We start from the raw sequence: 26,208 nt of genomic DNA on the forward strand, positions 1-26,208 counted from the left end.
AAACCTGGAAACTACATTACACGTATCGTAAGATTTCATTCACGCATTGTACGTCGATAATATCGTAATGTTTATCAAACACACCCTGATTTCTGTCACTTGTTGTACAAATGCTTCGATAAGCAAGCACAGCGTTTCTGAATATTTTAATTGAAAAAAGAAACTAACGCAGAAAGGGATGTAGTTCTGCTTTTGTGTAGTCTGCATCTGCGCACGAGACGCAGTAACTGAATTATTTGTAAGCGTTTGTGTATGCTTCAACGAGAGTTGGATCGAGTAGAAACAGGCAGCGTGCTGGCTGGTAGCTTAAGTCCGTTTCGGATCGGGTTATTCAGTTTTATGAAACGACGACAAATGTGTCACTGGTGCTGTGTGTCAAAGTTTGTGCGTGTAATAGATCATTAGACGCTGCACCACGGTTCAACTCAATTACGATCCATTCTGAAAACCTAATTCTTCATCAGAAGCGTAAAACTTACGCTGGCCTTTGTGGAGACACTGACTTTTCCACGCCTCTGACACAGAAAGTCATCGAGGTATTAAATATATTTATGTAGAACATATTGAAAAAAGTGTTTGTTTCTTTTAGAAAGAAAAGTTCTGATTACATCTGAAAATTATCAAGAAAGAAGTCGGTAGATTCGGGAAATTTGTAACTGTACACGTGTGCCGAAGTTGATGACAGTAGGGTTTGTCGTTGCCTTGCCTAGGAGCCGTATCCTTAAACCGAGGTCCACCCACCCATCCATCCGCTTCCCGTGGAACTGAACCCGTGGCCGATTTACGGAGTCAATGGGGAGGGAGGATTCCCCCAGGCAGAGCCCCTTCCGTGGCAGAATTCAACCGAGGCGGCTCGTGTGTCTTTGAAAAGTTTCCTCGTCTGCCTCTCCTACTTGTTGTGCAGTTATCGATAATTTCTTTGAATTATTCATTACCAGAGGTCACCCGATAAGCAGCGACTGGAATAGAGGTCCTCCGTTACGCGCAGACTCCACTTGACAAGTGCAAGCTCATCTTCTGGTTATCAGGTCGTGTCTGTTCACCAGATCAGCTGGATTAATCAGTTTTTAACCATTTGATAGTCCCTGATACCGCATGCAAGACATCGCAATTCGCTTTTGAATCTGGTTTCTGGAAGGGAATCCAGGACTTTTCACTTCGGGTGAGGGGCGTGGCAGCTTTCTACCATTTAACCAACTCTGGCGAATTTCGTGCGCGAGAAGAAATCTGTCTCTGAATGTTCACGTCGGCAGTTATCTGCCTGCTTTAGTATTGATAACCGATAAAACCTCTTGTCACACATTTTAATATTATCATATCATTCATAAAAGTATTCGCCTTTCAAAGCAGATTTTAGGCTCTCACGGCGGAGAGCGTGAAGATGACTTTCTTCTGGGTTGTTACCGTCGTGTGGTTTGGTAAGGTTTTCCGACGTTTCAGACGTACCGACGTTTTAAAGGTACGTGCTATCTCTGAAACGTCCGTTAACTTCCACCAGGCTACACGGCGCCACACTCCATGAGATATGATGGGCTTGGTTTATCCGTGTCGCGATGTGGCTGGTGGACCACCGAGGATTCATTCAACGTTTGTGTCAAACTTGAACACTCATCGTTTGCTTGTAAGTTTGTACGTCAGTTTCGCATAAATCCGTGCAATGCTTTATCGCTCGTCTTTGTTGTACGCGTAAACTCCGTGACAGACAGCAGACAAATTGACAAGAAAGTGAGAACGGACAGACGTCCACTAAAATCAACACCCACAAGAAGTGCAACTCACATAGGACAAATCTCGTCTGAACAGTTAAGATTATTTATAAATGCGTAAAAAGTAATAAAAAAGATATAAAAAGCACGCCAGATTATCGTCACTACTGAATTGAGATTAACCACGGTGGTCTAGCGGTTAGACCGCTGGCCTCGTAATCCTGGGGTCTCGGGTTCGATTCCCGGCGGTGCCCGAATTTACAACTTGTGTTGGGCAAGGCCGTGGTCTAGGCAACACGGAGTTTTCCTCCGTGGCATCCCAACAATTACTCCATTCACACACAGAAGAAGGCAATGGCAAACCACTTCTGGATCATCTGCCAAGAACGTATATGAACAGGTCCCAGTCCGAGAAAAGGATGGAAGGATCCTGTTCATATGGACCTGTCGTCAGACAGAACACTAAATAAAAAAAAATACTGAATTGAGTGATATGGAAAAAACAATTGCTGTAGAATGCGGCGAAGTTCAGACATTTCGCAGCGACAGTAACGAATTGAAATTACATTCGCGAAGAATTGAGACGAGACCGAATTTGGGGAAACTTTGCTGGGTCATGTTTAGAGTTTAAAAAAAAAGTCTCAAGTTCGTCCACAAGTCGTCTCGTTGACAGTGTTCAACTGATTAATGATGTTTTGAGAAATAATAACTTTTTAGTACGATCTGAGGATTCTCACAGCGGTGAACCGTTTGTGAACTTCTACCAGGCTACGCGATCCAGAAGAATATTATAGGAATCACGAGGTCAAACTGCAGATCTGCTGTTGATTGACGTTGTAGGTGGTAGGTAACGGCTGTTGGAAGGCACCAACCACGGATTGTCGCTAGTCACGAACGGTACTCGTGCCTGCGTTGAGAACTGTCTGATCGCCATCGTAAACCTTGACCTAGCGTCCAATCGCAGACCGCTGCTTCCAGGAAACAAAGGCCACCCCCACCTCCATCCTCGTGGTTGGCAGATCTTGACTCGAGATGAACCTCCTGAGTTTGTGACGCAAAGACGACGCAACTCCTTGTCCAGGTTACATGTTTTACTAGCGTCATTATCTTCCAGGAATAATTTCGAGAACCTTCTAAGACATTCTGGCACGTGTATTGACTTTAATTTTTACTTTTCCACAGCAGATGCTGGAAGCTTCGTCAGAGGGCCCGAAATAAAACAGATATTCCTAATATTCCTATTGGCCCATTTTTCTGAAACGCATTTTTGTGCGTGTGTGTTGTTCCCCATTTTCCGTCTCTCTCTCTCGCTGCTTGCGTAATTATATCCGCGCCTAGTCCGACGTTATCATGTGATCATTGAGACTTATGCAGCCTTGATGACTCTCGTTTTATGCTGGGTGGTGGCTGGCTACGTCGTAGAAATTCCCGCCTGCCGCTTCGATATATCAAACGAAGTCTCAACAGCTTATTACAAGCTTTAAAAAAAACGAAAGTTTTCAGCCAAATTCTGGAGCCTTTTCGCAGTTATTTAAAAGTCAGTTTGTCAAAGTTTTTACTGCAGGGGGGGGGGGGGGGGTCAGAGTTCAGGGGTGTAAGTGGCAAGGGAAGTTTACTGCTTTTCTGATCTCACCTACCGCATTCTGGAGGTGCACGATTTGAATCCTTGTTGCAGGGAAGTGCTGGAAACGTACACGACCACTTCCTCCCATTAATCATTCAGAATTGAGTCGAATAACCTCTCAGATTCATACAGCATCGCAACACAATATCTTACCACCTTGCCGATCTCGGCCTGGGTAGTTCTTTGCGTCAGAGTTTCTCGAAGTGTGGGGTTTGGTGAAAAATTACAAGTAAAGAAGGTGACTGTGTTCTGGGTTGTAGCTCCGTGTAGTCTGGTGGAAGTTTGCCGACGTTTCAGAGGTCCTTGCTGCCTCTTTCATCAGGCCATGATGATGGAGGCAGCCATCTTCGTGAGAACCTTAGATCCTACTTAAAGACATCCATCAGAGTTAATAATGTGTGGCGCACGAACATAACATACAGACTTCGCGACTGCAGATTCACCTTAATCCTTCGCCTCGAAATGGAAGTCGACGTATACCTCGTCCGACCAAGGAGTGTCGATTTCGTCGCGACGAATTCTTAGAGGGGAGAGGAAGATATCTCAGACTCTCAGGTTATCACCCTGATGCTGCAGCAGTAAGTTCCTCTGAAACGTCGGCCACTAAACTGTGCAACATTCTAGAAGACGCTCCTTTTGTCGCATTGGAGATCATGTTCCTTGGTCCATGGCGAGAAACGTACGCCCAAGTCATAAATGGCGTAATAATGTGAAACATCATTCTTCTTACCGACGGTATGCAAATCACACCCCTTCCCCCTCTTTTCACGTGACTGATGGATGTGTATTGTGACGTCAGAGAAGGTTTTGGTCCATTTCGCCTTATATATCAGCGGCTGAGGTGACCCGTACCGAGACTAGGAGACCCGCCAGTTGATCTTCGGCAGCTTGTGAACGCAGAAGGAGGAAACGTCGTCACGACTGGTATGTGTTGTAGCATGTTTGGTGGCGCCGGAACAAAACTGGGATTTGAATGACTGTGACACGGAGTAGCCGAATTCGCGAGGTCCTCGGTTAAAATCTCGGTTCGGAGGCTGTGACTGTCTTGAACCGAGGGATTTCGTAGTTTTTTCCCAGTCCGTCCAGGTAAATCTTTGAACAGTTCCTTGAACCTGACCCCCCGCTGTTCTTTTCCCAACCTTTCGCGTTAAACTGCGAACGGGACTTCCGATACAGCGTGTGGTCTCGTTGTCAGTGCCGAAGACGCGCGAGGTTGATGCCATTTTGGGGTTCTCTTGCCATGCAGTGTTTAGATCATGTGACGTTCTGGACGAATATGCCGCCTCCATCTTACGGGACGAAGTGACGAGTGCCAGGACATGGAGCCAGTTCTCCGAGAGTGCCATTTTCTTGTACGTCATCCTTCATGTTGTATAAAATTGTGCGGTTGTAAAGGCGGCAGCCATGTTCCTTCCGTTGTCTCGAAATATGATTGATCTCTGTAAAACATCCGTGATACAGATGCCTGCGGGTTCTTTCAGCGAAGAGTGTCAGTGTGGAGGAGGGGCAGAGAGGAGGTACTCTCACTGAACTGTGGCAAACTATAATATTACATCTGTTCATGCGGTAAGAGCAGTCTAATAAGTGCCCGGAATGTCATTCAAGGTTTGCTCGTCTTTTCCAATGAGCGGGATTCCATACATTTCGGCTCATGCATTCTCGCTGCAAACAGCGATAATCAATTGATCTTTGTAATGGCGAAGTGTGGTGTTTTCTTCGCGGTACGGACTGAATTCTTAAATGTTATTAAGAGGAGCTTCGGCTTCAAGGCCTTAGAGTGTCAGTGGCTCTTAGCGATAAAAGAACAGTTATTTTTCCAAGGTCTTGGCGACTGCAATTGAGCCTTGTGTTCGACGCGCTTGTGTGCCGAGGGACCCGTTCGGGCTTATCTTTCCTTTCAGATGTTCCGGAAATTCTTATCTTTGTTACGGTATTCTTATTCGACGACGACGTGGAGAGATAATCTTGACGGGAGACAGCTCTTTCACAAGTTAACTTTGTGGGAAAATGTAGGAAATACCTTACGGGTAGCTGGTGACCGGATTGTGATCTGAAACGGGTACGTAACACGAATATTCGTAGGTCTACAAAGTCTGCCAGTCAACAGTCACTCATTCATATTTTAAAGTAGTCCTTATCGATTTTGCCTGGAGTTAGAACGCAGGTGAACCACCAGGCATTGGGATCATTACCCATCATCCACAAGACCCTCTTTCTAAGATCTTGTCCAATTACAGAACAAGTTAGGAAGTGTGCGCATCGCGAAACAGTTCTGCCAGGATTCGATCTTTGACCGCTGCTGATGGCAAGAATGACTTCCTCGCTTGGTCACCTGCGTGGCTGGGTGGTGACGTCATCACGGGATTACCCAAATTACTGTGTGGGTGTTCGCTCCTCCGGGTGCGTCCCAGGGCGGTGGGATTTATGCCAGCGCCTTTCCGAAGCCGGTCGGGTTATAAGTGAATTTCCAATTTCAACCGTAATATGCACGGTATGCTTTCGCAGAACGAGACGCACACAAGTGTTGCTCGACACGCGAGCGTATCAGAGGAACAGACGACAGGTACAGTGACGTATGAAAGTCGTTACAACAGCAGCGATCTCCTTCACGTGATACGCGGACCAACTGGACGTCTATCAAAGACGTCAGTGAGTCCGTATTCTGCACACATCTTCTTGTAATTGCTTCATTTATTTATTTATTCATTCATAGTGACTTTCCGAAAAATGACTTTTCGAGATGACTCTGCAGGAAATGTTTAAAGGACTTATTTCCAACTCAGAATTTATGCTTTCCAACCAACCAACACGCAATCAGAGCTAAACTTTTCACTTATTTCGTAGTAAATTCCCCCCTCCCCTCTCCTACAATTTCTTATTCCAGTGTGTTCGCGCGCGCACACACAAAATTTTGGCCTCTTGTCGCCTGAAGACTTTCTCCTTTCGTATCCTCACCAGGCCACATCAGGTGGCATCCAGCCGTCATATAATAATTTGAAATCCTGCCCCTCAGTTATCATCGTCATCATCGTCGCTGTTTATGGCTTCTGCAGACTAAAATCGAATTTAAACGATAAATCTTGTCGATCTTACAAATCGAGCGCCGACCGACAAATGAAGATGCTGTGGTCCTCCTCGTCTCTTACGGCAACTTCAGGGATAGATAGGTCAAGACCGCTTCTTTCCAAATCCTTACCAATTCATCATTCGTTCCTCTCGATACTACCAGATGTCTCAAAGTCGCTGGTAAGAAACGCAAGATATCTCTGAGATTAGTAGAACGAAAGTCTGACTGTGTAAACTGTACATGAAGAAGTCACGTTGTGGGAACGTGTTGGAAGATTCTTTAATCTTATGCCAGGATTTATATTATTTTTAAAATTGTTTTCTGCGTAAACAGGTTTGTTATACCCAGCCAAGAGACATGACATGTCTTTCTTTATAAGTCGTAAACGCGTGTCGAAACAACGTGTTATTCAACCACGTTTGTAATCAATGGATAAACTGACCGAGAATTCTCCTTCGTAACTGTGATCTTGGGTGTTTATTTTAAGAACGTGAAAGGAAAAATAAAATAAAAATGGAATATGTAAGCGACGGGGGAATAATAAGAAATAATGTAAGACGAAAATAATAAGTAATAAACTATCGTTGTTTCTTGTGCCAAAATGCGTGTCTCTTTTCGTGTCATCACATCTGCATAACCCACGGCGAGATTAATTCGGGGAAGACTTACTGAACACGGTCGAGGCCGGGTACGAACCGGCATCCCTGTGCAGAGCACCACGTGTTCGGAGTAGGACGACGTTGGTGTGTGCAGGTGCGGTTCCACGCATTCTTAATAATTATTCAGCAGTGTTACATAAATGTTGAATGGGGCGAGTGACTGAATGGATATTCGTTCGCACTGAATTTGAAGAATTGGAGCTAAATTTTGCGTGGGGGTAGAGAATAGTGGGGGTGGGGCTTGTTGGACTGTTGTTCTAAAACAAGACAGCAAAAAGTACGAGAATCGAAGTCCCAAAAACGCAGTTGTAATTTTCCGAGGCTGTTCCAAGTGACTCACTTGCCTTAATGAGTTTTTCGATGAGCCTATGAATGAGGAAGGGTGAGGGGGGAGTACCCACGCAACAATCACACAATAAGAACTTTCATTAGAAGCTGTTCAATGATAGAACTCAATGAATCTCGACTGTTCTCGTATTATCTTCATGAACGATGACGTAATAATAATAATATTTCATTTGTCGTCTTGGTTCTAGATTCGCTTTTTTGGGGCGAATTTTATTTTTTTCGCCAAATTATTTAATTACTCGAGCGTTAAACGAACCAGAGTACCTGCTAAGAACATCGTCGGTGTTAAGAATATATTTCCTTGTATTCCGTCATTGTGTTGGTGTTATCGCGAACTCTAGCGGCAAGTGATCCGTACCACGAGGTCGGTCGCCGCTCCGAACTCCCAGCCATCGTTACTCAGCAAATGCAGACTCGTGCAATAATGGAGTTGACCAACGTCGATAATTTCTCACGTCGTGATCCTCCTTATAGAATTAGCAGAAATCATTAATTTTTCATAAATTTCTGCTAAATACTGTGTTGTTACTTACTCCTGAAACCAATGGTTACAAATTTGACTTGTAGTCATAGGTCCTCTTATTGCAAAATGAAAACATGTTGATGGCTGGAAATGTTTTATTAGTCGATTATTGTAGAGCCTGTTACGCTGTTTTCCTAGATTCGATGTCCTCATGGCGAAGATGTCGATTGTTGCCTGCTGGGTTGCAACGCCGTGAGGTCATAACTACAATCGATGTTTTGAAGTTTCCCAGAAAGAAATCCGTCTTGCTCAACGCTAACCTGCTCTGAATGTAAAAGACGTGTGATTTTTACTGAGGCAGTGAGAGGAGCTAACCACGTAAAACACTTGACTGAACGTGACACAAATAACTATTAATTACGGCCAACGGTGGATTGAATACACATAAAACTTACACGCGGCCTTGAAAAAATTGCATGTGTAACTAACATTGTGTCACCCTAAAATTTTAGTAGCATTTGTGAGTCACTTCCGCTGTGGTTTTGTTACATCCTGTGAACTTCATCTTTTCTCACAAAGCAGCGTCTGAGAAAATTAGTCACTTGTGACTAAACACGACCTCATCTTCCTTCCAGTCCAAGAAATATTAGGGCCGAGTAAAATTCGTATTTGCGTCAGTCATAATGAGTTCAAATCCGATGAATGGTTAAAAATTGCTGTGGAACGTGCGCGCGCACTCAAATACTCGATATAATAAACCTCATCCCCTTGTTCAGTAGGAATCTGAGCTAGACACTGAACCTGGCTGATTGTTGCTGTCTGAAAATATATGCACTGACGTATTAATAAGACATTAAAAGTTTCAGCAAAATTACATTTACGGAGATATAATGAACGCACCTAAAGCTGCTTTGCTATGACGTCGTATACAGGCGTAACGTACATATGCCACAACGACATCTGGCGTTATAGTTAGGAACTATATTCAGTCAGTCCAGTGAGTGTATCGATTGAAATCGTTTTGGAAACCATTTTCGTATCCCGATTTTTCGAATGTCTAGCAGAAGATGGAGTTCACAGTTGTTCATGAGCACACATCGAAGGTATCTATATTGTGATCCATAAATATTCGTTGAGTATAGGAAGTAACAGCAAATGTTCATACCGAATAGAATTGCGCTTTGTTTCCGTCATTCGCGTAACATGACTTTTTGTGAGATGAGAAATGTGGTTACCTAACTCGCCGCGTTTACTAGCGCTAATCAATACTAGGTCTGCAAAACCTTGTACGATAAATACGATGCTTGTAATTAGAAATTCTGAGAAAGAAAACTCTCTTTTGACTTAGTATTAATATATTAAATATGTTATGATGCAATAAGTGACATATTTTGACTTTTCGTAATTGGAATTTGTAGAGTAATGAGCCCGGCTTTTTTGCAGAAAATATTACATGTCATTTGGTTAATAATGTGCAACGCTACGATGATTATAGTTGACTATTAAGTCTTGGCAGAATGTCATTACATCTTTAATTCACTGTCAACGAAATGACGGGATTGTTTGTACTATTACTACTAATAAAATCAATTCTGTCATTAATTAATTCCTTCTGAAATTATGGGAAGTAAAACTTCTGATTTGCACGAAAATATGCAGTGAAAGCAAATCTCACACGGGAGTGCCGTTTTACGAAATAACACACGGAATAAATGTATTGCTCCTGCATACTTAAGCATAAACATCTTGGTACATAATGCAAATTATGGACAGTTGAACACGCTAATTACTTTGATTTCTGATGTAAATGTGTTTGTTCAATTTTGTAGTTTGACTGACGATACTCATTCTGTGGCTAGTGAGTCACGTGACAGACCAGAGGTAATAAATACGGTTGCAGGAGACGCTTACGGCCTCTTTTCCACAGTAGCATCCGACGCGGTAACAGAGTTAGGACGTAGGTTCAGAATGCCCGAGACTTCATCACCGTATATCAACGGATATCAACAAAACGGACACATGGAGCCAGAACTTTTGGAAGATACATTCCTTTTCACATCAGAATCAGTAGGCGAAGGCCATCCAGGTGGGTAACGTTCTATAATTTTGACCGTAGAAAGGAGTTTGTGTGCATGTTTGATTGGCGCGCAACCATGTGCGCAACGTGGACACTTCTAAGGGAAATGGCCTTCTGCCAGCCCTGGTTTGTAAATGAGTATACTCAGTCGCTCTTTAACGAAGCTGCGTCTGTTGGTTTATGTGTGAGTGTGACCGTGACCCGTGTTTCAATTTGTGGTTAATGTTGTGTCAATACCGCCATTTTCTGTTTCGCGTGGTGCAAATCGGATTTACAGACAAACAATTTGGCAAGAGCTTGGCGATGATTGTTTATATTTCCCCCCGTATGTATATAATACCGTTACGAATTCCCGTTACACGTAGATTTCAAAGTTCCATTGCTTAAACCAAGGACATTTATGATCTCAATTGCCTTTTTTTGTGTTGTATTGGTGAATGATTTACCAGTGTGCCTGAATAATTATAGGTTAAGGTTGCAGATGGAGCTGTTCTAACACCGAGATTTTTTTCAGATAAGATGTGTGATCAAATCAGTGATGCAATTCTTGATGCCCACCTGAGACAGGATCCTGATGCAAAAGTTGCCTGTGGTGAGTGGAAATATTTTAACAGGTCCTTTTGCATGAAGTAAGAGTTGTATGGACCCTGAGAACTGTTGGAGAGAATGATTGTAATATGTGCGTATCCAGGAGGGTCATTCTGTAGGAAACAGTTCAGTTCTATGGAAGAATTAAGTTTTATTTACCGTAGCTCATTGTGTACATATGATAAAGCCGTTAACATACATTACTCTAATTCCCATTCATTTAAAACTAAGTATGCTAAAGGCTTGGTAGCATATTCTGCAGGTGTATCAAGTTGAAGAGATTTTTAAAAGCATGTTTTGTTTAGGAAATTATGTAGACTTCACTGTGCTGTTTGTCATGTCACAGTGTGTTAACACATTTGCTGCTAGTCCTGTTGACTGACTGTCTTGTGCTATCAATGTTGCTCAAGTGCAGTCAGACTCATATGAAGTAGCTTTGATGTAACAGTTTATATTTATAAGTGGACACTGGCAGTCTGGATATGGCATTATGTAATGTTCTAACAACACTTGAATGAATTTTCCTTGTTTATAAGCTTGCAGCTTGAGAGTTTGAAACAAAGGTTGAATGTGGCCCTAGTTTCGGATGAATTATACTGTCTAATTTTGTGTTGTAGTTCATGTTCTGTATCAGCTGATCTTGAATGCGATTGTGGTCATTATTTATCATGCAAGGTACAAACAAATTTTCATAGCCTCAACTTGATCTTGCATATAATAATTTAACTGCAAAGCTGACGTAGGGGAATGCCCCAAATATGACATTTGTTTGTGCACATTTTGAATCTGGAAGTCACCTGGTTTCTGTGTGGTTATTGCAGAGACTGTTACAAAGACAGGAATGATCCTTCTGTGTGGTGAAATTACATCGAAGGCCAACGTTGACTACCAGAAGGTTGTACGAGAAACGGTGAAACATATTGGTTACGATGATTCATCAAAGGGTGAGTAAATGTGTGTACGACTACAGCGTTTGATTGTAAAAAAATTTATAATTTCTTGCAAGTGATTATTTGGTAATTACTGCTTATGTGAGTCAGTTCCTCGTTATTTCTTTGTTTCGTGAGAATACCAGTTAGCGCCTGTTGAAAGTGGGCAGTTGCGCACTGTTTGAGCTCATTTAGTTCTTTTTAACTTGATGTAATATGGGGATTTTGCATTTTGTTTCAATAATATGTCTGTATTTCTCTTGCAATGAAGCAGAAATTGAGATGAGGTTACAGAGGGTTTAGGAAATGCGTAACAAAGCGTTGAGAATTATTTGTCGTGTGGTACGTGTAGGTGCATCTCCCAAGGATACTGGCACCCGGCAAATTGCTTTACGTATTGTGTATTTTAGTGAGAATGCTTTGATAGTTGTGATATTGTTTTCATGAACTAAGCCAATTGTTTGGGCGTCGCCGAATAACGTAGTGGCCCGTATTATTAAAAGTAGGAAGTTCAAAAAAGGTGGGTCTTGAATTTTGCCCCAGGTTAAGGCTAGCTCTGTGTTGACACCCGTAGGGTTTGATTACCACACTTGCAATCTGCTGTTGGCCATGGAAGAGCAGTCGCCTGACATCGCCAACGGTGTTCACAAAAACAAGGAAGAGACGGATATTGGCGCAGGTGACCAGGTATCTACGTTCTTGTAATGTGACTGGGAGGTATTCCGTGGATTCAGAGGATATCTGAATGTGTTAATGGAGGTTTTATGTTTTGTGAGGAATGAGGGTTGAAATGTTTATTAACATGCTTCTAACAGCAGGGACTCGCTTCGTAAGAAGTTGGAAGAATGTTGCTGTCGATGGAGTTAATTCTGTTTGCGCTCTGTTGGAATGAAAGTTCGGGCAGCTGGAGAAGCTGTAGTTAATAGCAGATCCTTGGTGGTTTGCGGTACCTGATGAAAGCAATCGTCTTGGAACCGCACTTATAACTTGTAGATTTTGTGCATCACAAAATGTGCATGAAGTGTTTCATATGCCAGTTTCTTCGAGGTGTGTGTCTGTGCGTGTGTGGTAGAGATGGGCTGCATGGTGGGAAATTTAACTGGTTGCATTGTGTTGTCTGCTAGGCAGTGGAATATCACGAAGCACAAACTTCTCAGATGCAAGGATTCAATAATTGAAACTTTTTTGTATTCTGTCAGCAGCTTAGGTTAGTACATAGGTGACTTTCAGCTGTGGGAAGTTTGTAGGATTTGAGGTTTTCAGGGCGCAACAACTCGGAAGATGGCAATTTTCTGCGGGAAGTTTGTCTGGAAAATGTCTCGCGATAGTCCCTTGTGTCTCGATATTTTTAGCATTTGTTAGCGGAGAAGGCAGCAACTTTCTTTGTTGTACTGTAAGAGTTTTGCAGAGTTTTTTTTTTATGTAGACGGCCCTTATACAGTCGTCTGGAGTGTCAGAAGGTAGCTTTAATCAATGCGCAGGTTGGGCAGTCTTGACCAGAGTGCGTGTATGAAGAGTAATTACGCCAGTGGGAGAATGGTAGGACCCGAGTCAGTCTAGAGAGACAGGGGGGTGGTGGTTACATGGATGGACGTACATGACGATATGTTGAATGAAGTTGGGAAAATAAATTTTTATAGGTTTCTAATAATGGAGAGAAAAATTCTTTAGATGTTTCTGTGGTTGATTTTAAAAGAATGAGGGGCCTCTGTTGATTTTCGTACTTTTTTTATTGTTTTCAGAGGCCTGGGGTTATGAATTTTTTGTTGGCAAGACTAGTCGAGCATTCAGTATATGCGTTGGGTTTACACGTTCAACATGTGGTGTAATTGTAGTGCATATGCAGCTGATACGCATCTGTTGTGCGTTTCTTTCTCGACCTAGGTTTTGATTACAAGATCTGCAACGTATTGCTGGCCCTCGATCAGCAGTCTCCAAACATTGCCGCAGGTGTTCATCTCAACCGCAGCGATGATGATGTTGGTGCTGGTGACCAGGTGATTTTATTGTTGTTTGCCTTCTATATATTTTCTTTTGTGCAATTTCACATCTGGTAGATGCAGGTATAAATTCTTGGTTGAGTCTCGTAGCCTCGTGCTGCATTTTTGTTAATGGGATGCTCCTTTTGCATACTGTAATATTAAATCTCTTTGAGATGGCTGAATTTTTTTAGGTGCGCCCGTTTTTCGCCGTAGTTGACTACACGCTTCATAATTCTTAAGTGGACAATTTATGGCAAAAATTAAAATCCTGGTTTTTAGATTCCTGAGTTTCTGCTTTACTTTGATTCTGTTTCTGCTGTTCAAACTTTTATCTTCATTTAATTTACTTTGGACTAACAACTTGTTAAAGTAAACTCCGGAATTTTGCGCTAATGTGTACGTGTGTACCTTTCTTTTTGTTTTGATGTCTTTGATTTAATGTTTATTGGTCCAGAAGATCACAACAGGCTCGGTACAATCCGCAGCGTCACGTAGTGATGCAAAGGTGATCTTTTCACACGTGGGAAAATTGTCATTCGTGATTTCGAGAGTCTCTAAATCTTAAGTTTTGTATCGTCAGAATTGTTCTACAGACAAAGTAGGTCATGTGGATATCTGAAAGAAATTTTTCTTTATCCGCACACAGAATCTGCATAAAGAAATGAGTGATAATTTGTGCTTTTTGAGTATGGAAATTCTCTTTTGCATTACTAACATAGAGAAAATTCTTCAGAATTTCTCTTTTTACTGCTGATCTCTTCAGCTGTGCTACCCTGTTTTAGTTTTGTTGGGTTTCTGGTGTGGTGATTGCATTGCATTGCTCATTGTGTTTCTGTAATATTGGTGATCGTGTAACGGCTGTTCGTGTGGAATTTTACGGTGCTGGTCTAAATAAGGTGGAGATTGAGTAAGCCCCACGATTATCATCTGAGACTTCGAAATTGACGTAACTGAATGTAGGAGCACGTGCATGCACAGTTTACATTTCATTCATTCTTTTGATTGAGCTATTAACAATAATTAATTAAAGGTCTGATGAGGCCGGATTGTCAAAAGATTTTTCTTGTGGTTTTTCTGCTGTACAAATTATCGTGAAGTTTTCTAGAAAAATCGTCAATTTTCTGTTTGTGTTCCGTCTAGCGAGGCTTTTGGTGGCTTGTCAGTTTGAGGAGACAAGTATAACTAATCAACAGATGGCATCAAATAACACAATAAGGAAGGCGTTCTTTACCGTTTGTTTCCGCGCGTCTTTCGAGTCGGAATAATGTGATATTGCGAATGTCCCATTGAACGTGTTTTAAGAAACCATTTTTCTATGTATGTAGGACTGTGTGTGAAAAGTACACGCTAATACGTCCTCTATAGAGTCTAATTTTGAAGTGTCGGATGGCGAAGAAATGAGGTGATTATGTAGCACTGTAAAATCATTACTGCTTCATTAATAATTTATTTCATTTTAAGGTTAGTCATTAAGGACCAGATTAAGTAATTCATTGAGTAGCATGTCTTGGCCACAAACTTAGACGTGCATGCAGTTTTACGTACTTAAGGACTGACTTTGTTTTATTTCATGCGGGTTGAATTGTGTTGCACTTCGCATGTTGTCTTAACTTTTGAGTTGTGATGTTTCCGCTTTCTAGCCTTAGTTGAGTGCACTGTTGTTTTTTTAACTCTAATAATAGAATCTGTCATTGATTCTTGTTTCATTTTAAATGGAGTTTTCTGTTTGTTTAGTTTATTTTTGGCAGGAAACTTTTATCAGAAGGCATGTCCATGTCTCTGAACAGAATTTAAACCTGACACCAGTGTTTGAGTGTTCTAATATCTGATATTTTTATTCACATCCTGGAAGAAGTAAGAAAGTGTATTTCTCTCGTGTGCAGTTTGTGAGGTTATGTAGAAAATTTAAATAACAGCAATCCTTCCCAATTAATGAATGTAACACTGACGAAAAATTGTGTGAATAAAGCTTATTTCAGGATTGTATTTTGTATAGATTCTGCTCAGACACTTGCATTAAAGTTGTTGACGGACCTGATTCCTGTTTGAGAGATCCTAGGTTTAAGTCTGAGCCCAAAAACCAGCGTACCTGTCAGGTTCTTCGTTGTTTCCTTCATTCTAGTTCCAGCCCTAAGGCTTTTGGTTTGACGCTGTGTTGCATTGCAGGGTTTAATGTTTGGATATGCCACCGATGAAACCGAGGAATGCATGCCGTTGACAGTTGTGCTTGCTCACAAACTGAACCAGCGTATTGCAGAACTGAGACGAAGTGGTGAATTTTGGTGGGCACGCCCTGACTCCAAAACACAGGTAAGGGTTCTGTTGTAATCAGACGATGGCTGTACTTCTAGAAAATGCCACATTGATAGCTGACGAGTTGCGTCTCGGGACACAGCTAACGAAATCGCTCCGTCTCTGCTAATACGTTAATCTTGGCTAGAGTGTGACTGCCTCAGTGATGTGTGCCAGTATTTGCTACTCTTGATTTCTGTATGATGCAAAACTACCACCTGATGAGATGAGCTGAGAGATTGGTCACATGCTTACAGAACTGGGGGAAAGCTCTTGAATGCATTTTGTCTTGTGTTAACCAGTCCACGTGAAATGTCGCTTTGTTTCTTCGTCTGTAAAAGAAAACAAAATTATTCAAAGTTGGTAGGTTTGATGTTTGTTGCATATGAATTACGGTCGAGCATGAAGTGGTAGTGTTCATTACGAAGCAACTAGTCGCAAACTCCGTGGACCGAAACAGAATTCAGGTTGTTTTAAAGCTGGTGATTTTATCAGTGCACATGTAGTGAAGTACCCTAATGTTAAGTACTACATGTGAATTAAACATTTGCGGCAAAATCATCCACGGCATAATCTTCAGAATTGTATGACATTATTACAGGTGACATGTGAGTACTACATGTCGCAGGGCGCCTGCATCCCTTTGCGTGTGCATACAGTAGTGGTCTCTGTTCAGCATTCAGAGAAAATAAGCCTGGAGGATCTCCGAGAAGATGTGATGACCAAAGTGATTAGAGCGGTGATACCAGAGAAGTATTTGGATGATAGAACAACCTTTCATATCAATCCCTGTGGGCTGTTTGTTGTTGGAGGACCACAGGTAGGAGGGCTCTTTAAAATGGGCATAAGTTACTTGATTGTGAATGGTGCAGTAGAAGCCAGGCAGAAACCAACGTCTATTTATTTCGGTGTTCTTATTAACTACTCTGCATACCTGTGTCATCCGGTATCTGCTTGATTGTATTTCGTGCCTGTGTTTAAAGGGAACTGTAATATCACCATGGTGACCATGCAGAATATTTCTAGTTCTAATAAGTGATGCAGTCAATGCATAAATACTTGCCAAAGATTCTTATTCAGGCAAACAATGGTAATACTTTATCTTCAACGAGATGAATGGGATGCTGAAAGCCTGCTCAGTGATGTTTATTTGTATTTGCTACTCTTGAATTTGTATGATGATACAAAGTGTCTGAGAGACCGGCCTTTCTCTGTTACTGCGCGTGAAATTGAAGGCGGTGACAGTGCTCATGGAAGTTTTGTTTTAGAGCGATGCTGGACTGACCGGTCGCAAGATCATCGTAGATACGTACGGAGGCTGGGGGGCACATGGCGGAGGAGCTTTCTCCGGCAAGGACTTCACCAAGGTGGATCGTTCTGCCGCATATGCCGCTCGTTGGGTCGCCAAGTCCTTGGTGAAGTCTGGACTCTGCAGGCGCTGCTTAGTGCAGGTGATGGTTTAATGCCCATTAGCAATCCCCGATGCAGGGGTCTTTGCGGAGTATTTGAGGTGTAGGTATTTATTTGTCATTGGATGGCACAGAATGTTTTGTCTTGCTAAAGTGGAAGTATGGTAACAATAAAAATGGATGACTTGGATTGGATTAATCTCACATTGGGCAGGTACCAAGGGTCTAGGTTGGCCCCACGAAAGATGTGGTACTTCTTCACTTTCTAAGTGAGTGTTCAGTTTCTGTATGGAGTTAATACATTTTGTGACCTCTTACAGGTGTCATATGCCATTGGAGTGGCAGAGCCTATTTCTATAACCCTGTTTGATTATGGCACATCGAAGAAGTCTCAGAAGGAGTTGTTGGCTATTGTGAAGAAGAACTTCGATCTCAGACCTGGCAGAATTGTTAAGTAAGTGGTAAATGATTATTCAAGTGTGTGGTTCTGATATATATTTTATTTAAACATTTTCTTTCAAGTAGGTATATTGAAAACAACTTTCGATTTGCCGCTGTGGTTTGGAATAAGCGCTAGCTGCTAAATGTGTCGAGGTTCAGAATGTTAATTCTTAACCTTTATGGTATTTTTCTCCATTACCCTGTATTCCCACATTAACTGTTTTGCTGTACCTTTACCTTTCAGGACCTTCACAGTATTTTCAGGGCGTGTTTCTCTCTTTTATCCATTCCTGATCTGCCTGCCTGCTTAGTCTGCCCTTTATCAGTACAAGGCCTTTCCTTAAAAGTTCCCTGTCTCTTCTCTTCGCCAAACTTCCTGGCTATCAGACATTGCTTTAATCAGAATATTTGTTTCAGGGAGCTTAATCTGCGTAATCCCATTTACCAGCAGACCAGCACGTATGGCCATTTTGGTCGTAACATATTCCCCTGGGAGCAGCCCAAGAAACTGGTCGATTGATGAAAGGGGAAGGCACTGTTTTGTAAGGCTTCTAGGAGTTGGACAATTCCCACCTAATCTTCCTCTGACATTTCTTGTCCCACGTCTTTAACACCTCATAACTTTCTAATTCTGTTTGTTTTAGTGTTGAATTATATAAATACAGGCAGTATAGAAGTACATGTTGTAACCCAAATATGTTTGTGTACAACGCTGCTATAGGAAAAAATATTGAGCATAATGTCGAGCAAAATGTAAGATGAAGTCTCCTGGATTTGTGTAGGTATTCTGAACCTAGCCTAACATTTTAAGGTTGTACCACGCCGTGTGGGTGGGACGAACCACCACGTGATAGAAAGTTCACTCCTTGTGCGCTTCCTGTTTTTCATCCTCATAAACTCAAAGTGGACAATTTCAAACTGCTGCAAAAAGCTGTTTGCGTTTTATACAGACATGTTAAAAAAAATATTTTATAAATAATTTATGAACTTATGTATTAATGTGTGTGATGTCCTTGTGATTTTTAGCTGTAGTTGAAACACATAGTGATGTGGGGCAGAGTCCCCTCAGTTTTCGCGGCGTGGTATGTACTTTTATATCCCCAACGTCACCTGTGGTGATGGGCACTTGGGGGATCTGTCGGCAAGAGGGGAAGGCAAAGCCTGGCTCTAGACGGATCACAGTGAAAGGCTGTGGCCAGCCTTTACTGCAAATGTGTGTGGCACCAGAAAGCGCCTTTCCCACTAGAGTTTTTTCTCTGAGTGGTACAACTCCACACATTTTGTGTTGTGTTTACGAAAAAGAATCTATTGGAAAAGAGCATTTCCGAAAACACTCCGATCTGTCCAGATTCCTGGAGAGCGTAGCAATTCCTCTCTCTCTCTCTCCCCTTATTATTCTTTTTTACAATTCCTATGTCTCGCGCATTTATGAAATAGGCCGTAGGCACAGTAGAGTAATGTTTGAGTGTGATATGTTGTAAATGTTTTAGTGTGACCAAGTTTCTGAGATAGAAGTTGAATATTTTTTGAGTTGTAAAGTTGTGCTACGTCTTTGATCTTCCCCATACAAATTGTGTATGTTTATTCTAATAATGCTGTATTTCATGCAGATGCATATGGAATGAAGACAAATGAGAAATAAAATGTATGTAAATGCCATTTTGTGTATGGCAACTGGAAACGTGGTTTTCATTTCATAAACCTTGATTTCCTGAGTAGTGCTGCACAATATTCTTCCTGTAATTGTTAGTCCTCATGTTGCACTTTCCTGCTTCTATTAACACTTATTCATGTCTTGTTCAACCTGTACCATTACAGACATTTGAGTATGAAGAATTCATAGTTTATTTATAAGCAGAATGATTTCACTTTAAGGATGAACATGGAAATGTAAAAATGCATGTGTTGACTTGTTGAAATAATGAATTGCATGTGAAATATGCAAATGAAGTGAAATAAAAGAAAATTGATTTCCTCAGGAATTTGGTTGTAGTTTTGTTGAAAGCAATATTCACAGGGCAGTGTAGCTTATTGTAGTATTGTTACCAAATCATTGTAAATGTTTGGTCTGGTTTTGAGAATTTTTGTAAAATATATTTACCCAATTACGGTTGATGTATTTGCTTGTTAAAATTGTTGGTTGAAATGTAATTACGTTTATGAAGGATTTGTATATTATAATGTAGGTTGTAAAGTTACTATATGGGTGTGTGCTGTGTGGGATACGAGGTGTTCTGACAGTATCCGTGTGGAGGAAACGCACATGTGATTCACAGATGTGACTGTTGGGTTCATGGTTTGGTGAAATGGTCGTACGATGTCAAGAAGGAAAGCTTGTAATTTGAGTTGCTAACATGATGGAGGTCAGGTCGTAAACCTTCATGCCGACTGAGTAAAAGTTGAAACAGCAAGACGTAGGGTTGCCAACATTGTAGTATATGTGAGAGTTTTACCTGTGGAAGTAGGTTCTTCCAGGCGTTCCAAAATGGCAGCATTTGCAACGGAAAGTAGAGTTTGTGAAACTGCGGGTTGTAATTCTGCTGCGAAGTTGCAATGCCCAACTTGTATAAAGTTGGGGATTCAAGGGTCATATTTTTGTTCTCAGGTAACATGCAGTAATAATTCTGTTTATTCTACAGCGTTCGCAGTTACATAGACTTTATAAGGGATCCGATTGGGCATTTGCGTAGGGTTATGCTTGTGTACGTTGTGTGTTTTTGAGACAGATTTCGGTAGACGACGTATAACCTTATGTATTATCGTGCAGGTATATGTTAAGCATTCAAGTTGTGGATTTTTAAATCCATGTTTAATTTTGATTTCTTTAGGAGCTTTTGGGTGGTCTGTAATGCATATTTAAAGATGTATATATCGTTTTCAGGATTGCTTTAAAGGAAATTGGAAGTCACATAAGGTTCTGCACAAAATAGCAAGTAAGTATACGAGATTCCTACCCTTTGGTCTTTGCATCCATAGTTTGTTTAACTTGGTCCCATTGTGTGCTGAACTTATAGTGTTTTGGCTGAAATTTCAATTGCTATCTTCACGGCGAGTATGCAGCGAAGGGCCAGCCCATCGGAGAGCATTCCACTCTGATGATTATCTAATTATTTCGCTCACTTTCAGTCTAATCTTCCATGAGTCATTCTTTTAGTTTCACTTCATTTTGCCACACACTCATCCTGAAGATAGCAACTAAAGTTACCATTGGAACAGCTTCAGTGTTTCTGAAAAGCTCCAAAGGTGATGTATTTATTTATTCTTTTATTTATATACATAACAGAAGTAACATTTTGTAAAAGGTTCACCGTTGAGGTATTAAAGGCAATGAATATGAATTGATAGTTTCAGTTTCCAGTCCTAGTATTTTTAAAGCCATTGTCAGGCATTGTTGCTATGCTGCTAAATTTTAGGGACAACAAATCCTACATGGGTTCATAGGTTCCTGTGTTTTATCAGTGCCATATGTTTGCTTTCCCATGCACAGTCAGCAAATTGCATTTACTATGTTTAGGCACTGCTTGTGTATTTGTGAAGCGAAATTGTACTTGCCAGGATGCAGTTGTTATTATGCATTTGTGACTGAGGTAATATTCGCGTTATACAGTTACAGAACAAGATGAAACACAAAAAATGCAGTTTGTTCTCAGTTAATATGCATGGCACTGATGTGCAAGCTTTATGGAAGCCCCCCACCCCTAAAGGGTTATTAAATATTTTTGTTAACTTCAATTAATTATTTATTTATTTGCAGAAGGTGCAGGTGTTGATGGTAAAGATGAAAAGGATGATTATGATCCATGGCCACATTTCAGATTTACTGGTCAGTAAGATTAAATATAATTTAAGCTCAGTAAATTAAATAATACACAGTATACCCACGTTTATACTTGAAAACCAGAATAAAGGTTTTGGAAGAATGTATTTATAAAATGGAGGTGCACCTTTTGATTCTTCTTTTGTGTGGGATGTGGTTTGTAAAAAGCAAGATCTGAAGGTAGTATGTTTTTCCTTTTTCCTCCTTACTGATACAAAAAGATTGGAATCTTGCGTCCCATATTGTAGTACATTGTACGAAGCATTATCATAAAACGGTTTTATATTGTTTGAAGATCTGTTGAACAGGCAAATTACGACCATTTCCACAAGGCCCACGACGCTTCATACCAGCGCACATATCTCGGCCTGATTATGCTCATGATCCCGAGGGCATACCTGTCTCAGAGCAAGCCGTGCGGGGCAGTGCGCAGATTAAGTCTTTGACAGAAGATGAGGAAGAGGGCATGCGGGTAGTTTGCAAGGTTCGTTGTTCCTTACTTTAAATACAGCGGACTCGGTGGGTTCAGGTACAAGTGAAGAAGGCCGTGTATTAGACAATCCGCCATTGTGGTAAAATGTTTTACAGATCAAAGACCAGAATCAGGTCAACTTGCAGATTGGGGGGAGACTGAAATTTAATCTCCACTCACGCACTTGTATGATTTAGTGATTTATGATTTTTTAGCGATTTGGAATGTGATCTTTGGCTTATGACATTATGTGTCTTATAGGTATTTGAAGTAATTTTCTTGTATGCTGGAGATGGGGGGTAACATGTTCCTCTCGTTCACACGCGGATATTTGTGATTTCTTCGTAGTTGGGACGTGAAGTCCTAGATGAAGCGGCTCAGATAATGGACGCTGGAGTGACTACAGACGAAATAGATCGCGTAGTGCACGAGGCTTGCGTGGACAGGGATTGCTATCCGTCACCACTCAACTACTACAAATTTCCTCGGTCGTGTTGTACGTCAGTCAACGAAGTTATCTGCCACGGGATTCCCGATCTCCGTCCACTCAGCGACGGAGACATTTGTAATGGTAAGTGTATCAGTGTTTTATGTTCCCGAACTGCAGCGGCCAAAGAAGAATATTGAAGCTGATTATCTTTTATGAAGTGATTGTGTGGAGATTCTGTAGTTGAGTCAGAAGTGAGGTTATGTAAATATAACAGATCTTAAAATAATCAGAAAGTTAAAGATTTTTAACTTATGAAACATCTCATGGACTTTACCTCTGTTTTTTTTAAGCCATTGCCAACTGAGTTGGGATTTAGCCATCAACTTTCTTTCTTTCTTTCAGTATTCCATGTTTTTATGCACCGCATTTCCTTAATTAATTCCTGTAAATAAATATTTCTGTAAACTGGAAACAAGATAAGTTAGAAGACCAAAGAAAGTGGTCTATGCTCTCGGTAGATTTGACTTCTGTCCTGTGAAATGTTTATTTTATTCTTTCCGAAGTATGAGACGTGTATTTTGTGTAATTTCGTGACTTGCAGTTGACGTAACTGTTTACCACTGGGGTTTCCACGGGGATTTGAACGAGACCTTTCTCATAGGGAATGTAAGTCCAGAAGCAAAGAAACTAGTCCAGGTTACGTCCGAGTGTCTGATGAAGGCCATCAGCATAGGTAAATATGGAACATGTTTGTCTTAAGTGCGTTGATGTTGCGTCGTGCCGATGTTGCAAATCTTTTGAGGTTATGTTTGAAGTATATCAAAGCAGACTGTGTGTTAATTAATAATCTGCGACTGTTTACAGTGCATCCAGGAGAAAAATACAGAGAGATTGGAAATGTGGTCCAGAAGCACGCGCAGAGCCACGGTTTCTCCGTGGTTCGCAGTTACTGTGGCCACGGGATCCACGGGCTGTTCCACACGGCTCCCAGCATTCCTCACTATGCCAGTAGGTTCCGTTTAGAGAATGAAGTACTTGCGTCTTCTGTATTATGCTTATCCTCGTGTGTTGTGTGAAATTACAATTTTTGACACATTTTAAATTTTTTTGGGATATCGTGATGTGATGCCACACAATTTTTGTGTTCTGTGCGCTCTCTGCTTTTTTTTATAACTTCTATACTCAGAAGAACACTGGGGTTTGGGTAAACAAAGTAACAACATGAAACTTTACGCTTATGTGCCAAAATTATTTTTAGGAAGATGGAAAGGATCACATTTATCAGATGGAATGCTATTATTTTTTTCAGAAAACAAAGCGGTGGGTGTGATGAAGCCGGGACACTGCTTCACGATAGAACCCATGATCTCGCAGGGTGAGTTATCTAAGGAGCCCACGCACGTTCTTGCGGCACGTAAACTTTCTGTTGCTGTATTTCCCATGAACACACTTTTACGTCTGTGAACATCAAAAGAATATTCAGGATCTGTGATTAGAAGTCGTGATGTGTTTCACGGCTTAATACATCACCATGACGATTGCAATTTCACTGCAGTCTTCTTTTTTGTAATTCTTTTACTCTGGGTGCTTTTAATGTCGCTCACTACGTCCAGTAGTGGGAAGGACAGTCGTGATGTTTTTAATCTTCAGGGTAGACTTTTAGGTGGGTAGCTGTGTTTTGGAGGAACTCGTGCTGCTAACAAATGTTAGTGACCGTGTTACGAGACCACAGGACTAAATCATGAAAACTGCAATTGACATTTTCGCTGTCACGAGGACCTCAAATTGTGGGTGATGACAGTGGCGATCATAAGTGCAGTGAAATCTCCATTTAAGGTTTCTTTGGGGGCACCTAATTTGAAACACAACTGGGAAAGAAAGAAAGAAAGAAAAAACTTGAAAAGGAGGACGAGAGTTTTGAAATTTAATGTCAAATTACAGAGGTCCTTAAATTGAATAATATTAATTGGGGGTTTCACTGTAATGTGAAGTTTATACTTGAAAGCAGCAGCTGTTTTAATTTACGCCCCACGTTCTGCTCCATTAACGCAGGCAGCTGGCGAGACGAAATGTGGCCGGACAAGTGGACCGCCGTGACGGTGGATGGTCTGCTGTCGGCTCAGTTTGAACACACGCTGCTGGTCACAGAAGACGGCTGTGACATCTTAACTTCTCGCCAAGAAAAGAACGGACAATTTCACTTCATGGACAAGTTGTAACGAAGGACAGGTGAATAGCGGCTCAACTAGCGCGAGGCATTTTCTAGTGCAGAGCATTCTTATTTCTGATGCCTTTTGACTGGAGTCGCTGGTACTGCGGACGATGATCAGCGTTCTTATTCTATGCTGAGACGCAAGTTTTTGTTGATGTACGCTCGTTTTGATTGTTTCAGTGCTGTAAACGGACGGAACGGTCGGCCGAGGTCTGTGGTTATGGAAATGAATTGGTTTGCCGTTAATATTATTTTGTTCAACGCAGTCATGTATGTAGCTGTAAAGAATGTGTAAAACGGAGATGGCATATTGCCCCCAATATTGGAATTAAAATGTTACGTAATTCTCAAGGACATTGGTTGGTTTGCTTTAAGAATCTCGTGTGCCTGGCTCGTTTATCGTTTCATAGCACGTGCAAGTCTCCTGACCAAATTTTTTTTTTTTAAATATTATGTAATTCTGACACACATAGCAGCCATTTTAAAATATTATAGCGTTAAATATGTTTCATTCAATGTTTTTAATGCCTGTTGGAAAAGTATAGTGATTCAGACATTTGAAGTTTTGAAAATAAGCTGATGGACTAACGGACGGTGGGTGGTGTATGTGTCCCGAGTACGGACTTAGGTTGCCATCGGAAGGGTTGGTGCTGACATTTTTTAAAGAGAATTTTCTACAATAGATGCAATAAGTCGTTCAGTGTTTAGTGAACGTGCAGTGTATAATAAATATAACCTTTAAATGACGGCATCTGAATCCAGAAAATAGTTAATCTTACCTTTCTTGATTGTATTTTGGGTTTTTACAGAAAGTGTTGCCCGCTTATGATTATACTTCTGAATTACCTTTTATTTACCGTCGCTTTCATCGTCATTTTCGTGCCCTTTCCCGAGTTCAGAACTCTGCAGAAATCATCGCAGGATCTGTGCAAGTCTTAAACTCGAGTATAAAAATAAAACAAAATCATAACGGGGACGGAACGAGACGAATGTCTCAGAAGCCATTGATGTTGCGACCAGAAGGAGGTGAGTGATGGACCCCGAATGCGAGAGTCGTAAATCTTCTCTTTTGCGGCGACAGAGGACGGCCCTGGACTTCGTTTCTCTTTGTTTAGCTCTGCTTAGCGACGTGGGTGTATGGAAGAGTGGAGGTATAGCTCCATGCATCCTAACCTTTGCACAAGTTGGAGGTGAGTGGTTACCTTCCTGCTCCAGCCACTTTGTCCACGAGGAAAGAACCTCAAACCCCGATGGGTAGGAGACTGTCGAATCGAGAGCTGGTCTGGACCATGTCAACATTACTTGCGGTGTTTTCTGTGAGATTTACGCCAGTCTAAATGTCTTATTTGTGAATGGATGCAGGAGTCAAGCAAACGAAGTGTTTTAATTTTTCGATAAGTGGTTTCATAACGAGTAAAGGAGCTGTATGAAATTATTATTATTACCAATCTTTATTTTCTGATTTATATAAATGCCAGACAATGATAATTGCTTGGACTCGACATTCGGTAAATGGCGTTTGTTGCTATAGACCCTTGTTGCTCTATTTTCGCGATTTCACAACGACGATTTAATCAGGCATTTCGTAGAAGAAGAGGTTTAGAATAGGAAGGAAATAGCAATTTTCTCCGCCACGGTCGGATGTTTGCAAGACACCATTTTCTGGCTCGGAAACACACCCCACCCTATCCA

General features: G+C 41.3%; 2 protein-coding genes across 4 annotated transcripts; both read left to right on the forward strand.

Moving 5' to 3' along the window:
* Window positions 1–4,139: 4,139 nt before the first annotated feature.
* Sam-S (S-adenosylmethionine Synthetase) lies at window positions 4,140–19,266 on the forward strand. 3 transcript variants are annotated; one of them, XM_022070698.2, is made up of 10 exons: window positions 4,140–4,254; window positions 9,697–9,953; window positions 10,459–10,536; window positions 11,354–11,476; window positions 13,346–13,458; window positions 15,610–15,753; window positions 16,337–16,555; window positions 17,004–17,186; window positions 17,465–17,598; window positions 18,003–19,266. In XM_022070698.2, the coding sequence occupies exons 2-10, from the start codon at window positions 9,836–9,838 to the stop codon at window positions 18,103–18,105; spliced, it is 1,215 nt and encodes a 404-aa protein (XP_021926390.1). In that variant the 5' UTR covers window positions 4,140–4,254; window positions 9,697–9,835; the 3' UTR covers window positions 18,106–19,266. The 3 variants fall into 3 exon arrangements, with proteins under 3 accessions (XP_021926390.1, XP_021926386.1, XP_021926385.2); XM_022070694.2 differs by lacking the exon at window positions 4,140–4,254 and adding an exon at window positions 8,871–8,970; XM_022070693.2 differs by lacking the exons at window positions 4,140–4,254; window positions 13,346–13,458 and adding an exon at window positions 12,036–12,148.
* Window positions 19,267–20,014: 748 nt separating this feature from the next.
* LOC110833079 (methionine aminopeptidase 1) lies at window positions 20,015–24,870 on the forward strand. Its single transcript, XM_087358655.1, has 9 exons — window positions 20,015–20,190; window positions 20,467–20,518; window positions 21,340–21,408; window positions 21,711–21,886; window positions 22,223–22,445; window positions 22,906–23,037; window positions 23,169–23,312; window positions 23,614–23,679; window positions 24,357–24,870. Exons 1-9 carry the CDS (start codon window positions 20,071–20,073, stop codon window positions 24,521–24,523), a joined length of 1,149 nt encoding a protein of 382 aa, XP_087214781.1. The 5' UTR covers window positions 20,015–20,070; the 3' UTR covers window positions 24,524–24,870.
* Window positions 24,871–26,208: the final 1,338 nt, after the last annotated feature.

The sequence above is a fragment of the Zootermopsis nevadensis genome, unplaced genomic scaffold (assembly GCF_977971745.1).
Source record: "Zootermopsis nevadensis isolate Lab colony 2312 unplaced genomic scaffold, Znev_1.0 Znev_ptg000030l, whole genome shotgun sequence".
NCBI lineage: Eukaryota > Metazoa > Arthropoda > Insecta > Blattodea > Termopsidae > Zootermopsis > Zootermopsis nevadensis.